Source organism: Fulmarus glacialis, unplaced genomic scaffold (genome assembly GCF_000690835.1).
Source record: "Fulmarus glacialis isolate BGI_N327 unplaced genomic scaffold, ASM69083v1 scaffold16680, whole genome shotgun sequence".
NCBI lineage: Eukaryota > Metazoa > Chordata > Aves > Procellariiformes > Procellariidae > Fulmarus > Fulmarus glacialis.
In genome coordinates, this window is record NW_009185942.1 from 376 (window position 1) to 3,467 (window position 3,092).

Sequence of the window (3,092 nt, forward strand, 5' to 3'; positions counted from 1 at the left end):
GTGTCTGGGGGTCTCCGTCTCTCTAGGGGCATTACAGTGTCCTGTGGTCTCGGGGGTCTCCAGAGCACACACAGCCTCTGCTCCCACCCAGGGCAATGGGTAGTGGAGCTCCTGAGAGCTACCCTGGCTCTGCAGGAGCAATGGAGCCACCTGGAAGGGGATGCGGTGGGATATAGCCTTGGGAAGGGGAGGTGTAGAGCCCCCAGGCTTGCCCTGCCGAAGCACTCCCTTCTTAAAGCTCCTGCTGGGACTCGGGGCTGGTGGGGAAGGTCGAGCGGGTGGAGGGCAGGGCTGGGGCAGCCCTGAGCTGCCCTTGCTGGGAACATGTGAGTGTCTGAGGCCGAGGGCTGCTCAGCCATTCCCCCGAGTGAGCGGGCAGCTTCCCTGGCTGGAGGAACTCGTGATGGTGGCCAGCGTCCAAGCTGGCTGCGTGTTGCCCCTCTGGGACCAGGGGGCGGCCCGAGGTGCCGCTGGCTTGGCCACCCTGCACGAGGGTTACTGCCCCGCTGCTGGCACTGAAACCCCTTGGGCTGGGGAAGGGGGCAGCTGCGATGCCGCAGCTGGGGATGTGCTGGTGGTGGGGTGTGTTTCGGGGTAGTGACCCATCCAGCTGCCCCAAGCCTGTGGTGGCAACGCCTTGAGCTGCCCTCAGTGGCCACAAAGTCTGGGCTTTGGCATAGTGACAACCTGCAGAGGGGAGAAATACCTGTGCCGGCACCTTCCCCAAAGCCCAGATCTCTGCCTGGTTGGGAGCTGACATTGTCTCTCTCCTCCCAGCTTGGTGGCGGGACCCTCCTGGGAGTTGGCATCTGGGTCACAGTAGATGGAGAGTCGTTCCTGGGTATATTTGGGTCGCTCTCCTCTAGCGTCCTGCAGGTTGTGAATGTGAGCTACTTCCTCATCGCCATTGGTGCCATCCTGCTGGTAATTGGCTTCCTCGGGTGCTACGGTGCCCAGAAGGACAGCAAGTGTCTCCTGATGATGGTATGGACTTTGCTTATCTCCTTATCAAGCCTCATTTGAGCTGGGTCTCTGGTGGGGGAGGTCTGAGGGATAGATTTCTCTATGGAGATGTCCTCCTTGGATGTTGCCATGTGCTGGAAGTTTGGGTTGACCTTGGAAAGGCAGTGCTGGAACCAAAGTCTGCCCTGGGCAAGAGTGAAAGGAAGCAGAAGCTGGTGCTGAGCAGAGGTCTCTCCTGGAGCATGTCCGGAGAGGTCAGCCCCATGCAGATGGAGGGTTGGAGGACCCCAAGGTTGTGCTGCTTCTGCCTTGGAGCAGAGCTGAAGGCATTGAGACAGGGCTTGAACCCTGAGGGAGGGTCCTGCTGGCCCTTGGGAAGCAGATGGGCTCCTGGAGGCCCTGTGGACTCTGGCTGTTGCTTTGACCTCTCTCCCCTTGTTGTATCCTAGTTCTTCTCGGTGGTGCTGATCATCTTTATTGCCGAAGTTGCTGCTGCTGTGGTGGCTCTGGTCTACACAAGTCTTGTGAGTGGCACATCTGAGTCTCGAGTTGGGCTAATCTGGGACCTGTCCTACCCCTTGGGAAAACAGGAGACTCTAGGGCTGGCAGTGCTGCCTGTGGATGGGGAAGCTGAGAGGTGGGCGCTGCTGCAGGAGGAAGGGATGCCAGTCCCTGCCAGCACCAGCTACATGGGCAGGCTGGGGCAGCCTGGCCGGGGTGAGGATGGTGGGAACAGGGATTCCCATTGCCCTAAAGAAATGAGGATGATGGTACAAGTTTTGCCTGCTTCTTCCTTTCAAACCCCTTAGTCCAGTAGCAGCCTAGGCTTGACACCTCCCCACCTCTGCTGGTAGGAGCCACATGGGAGAGGAAGTCTCTAATGCTTCAATGCTAAGCAAACTCAACCCCTTATTAGGCACCTGAGAAACAACCTGGGGAGAAAGGTGACTTTGCCTCATTAGGCACTGGAGAAGTCAACCGCAGGGCAAACGTCATTCCTGGCTCCCTCAGTTATGCTGCTTATCAGATGACTCACTGGTCATAAGTGGCCTCGGTGCCATAAAGCACTGGTTAGTGGGGAAGGGGCCAGGCTGTCCTCGGGCCAAAGGGACGTGGTGTGCCGTGCTCCTGGCCATGCTAGGTCTGGTTGGTCTCCTCCCCATGGGCTGAGACCAGTATGGGGGCTCTCGGCTCTGTGGTGCTCCTCAGGACCTTCTCTGATGGTGTTTCTCTGCCTCTTCTTCCAGGCAGAGACGCTGCTGACGGCCGTGGTGACCCCTGTCCTGAAGGAGAAGTACGGGGCAGATGACAAATTCACGCGCATCTGGAATGCCACCATGAATGAGGTGCGCTGAGCTGGGTGGGCCAGCAGGATGGGAATGGGGACACCATCACAATCGTGGGTGTGCTGAGCTGTCACCACCCCATCAGCTTCCCAGGTGCCTAGGACCTACCCGTTTGGGATCTAGTGGTCCTGTGGCTGGGGTGAGAGCTGTACATGCTGGAGTGTGGGGCAAAATCCTGGTCCCAAAAAGGCCATTGAGCGCCTCCCCCGAGCTGAGTTGAGCTGGGTGACCCCCTTCATAGGCAGTGGGGTCCACACTGTGTCTGACCCAGGAGGGAGACGTGCAGGATGCTCTCCTCATCCCTTCTTCTCTCTCCCTCTTAGGTCCATTGCTGTGGCCTGAATAACTACACAGACTTCACCGAGTCCCCCTGGTATAATAACGAGGGAACCTACCCGGCGCCCTGCTGTAAGGACCTGCAGCCCTGCAACAACACGCTCGCTGCAGAAAGTAACGTCCCGGTACGGAAGCGCCAGCAGCTCTTGCCTTCTGGCAAAGCGTGGTTTGGGGTGTGCCCTGGCACAGAGAGGGAGACCCATCCTGTAGCTCCAACCCCGGCTTTGGACATGGCGGTGCCATGGGCTTTAAGTCCTGGGGGATGCTGTGGTGGCCTTGGCTTGTCCCTGATGGAGACAAGCAAAGCTGCTACCATTGCTCTGGTCCTAAAGGGAGCTCTGCAGCAGGGTGGCATGCCTGGGGCTGAGCGTGAACCCAGGCACCACTCCGCATTTTTGGGTGATTTCCCCACCTGTTTGCAGCCTCCCCCCCAATACCGCGCTTTGG

At 58.9% G+C, this 3,092-nt stretch overlaps 1 protein-coding gene across 1 annotated transcript in view; it reads left to right on the forward strand.

Moving 5' to 3' along the window:
- Window positions 1-753: 753 nt before the first annotated feature.
- TSPAN1 (tetraspanin 1) overlaps window positions 754-3,092 on the forward strand; it is a gene marked incomplete at its 5' end in the record, with an annotated part of 2,928 nt that continues 589 nt past the window's right edge. The window contains 4 exons of the mRNA XM_009585419.1: window positions 754-984; window positions 1,413-1,487; window positions 2,211-2,309; window positions 2,633-2,770. Of these exons, the coding sequence (XP_009583714.1) occupies window positions 754-984; window positions 1,413-1,487; window positions 2,211-2,309; window positions 2,633-2,770 (543 nt within the window). The remainder of the gene's footprint in view (window positions 985-1,412; window positions 1,488-2,210; window positions 2,310-2,632; window positions 2,771-3,092) is intronic.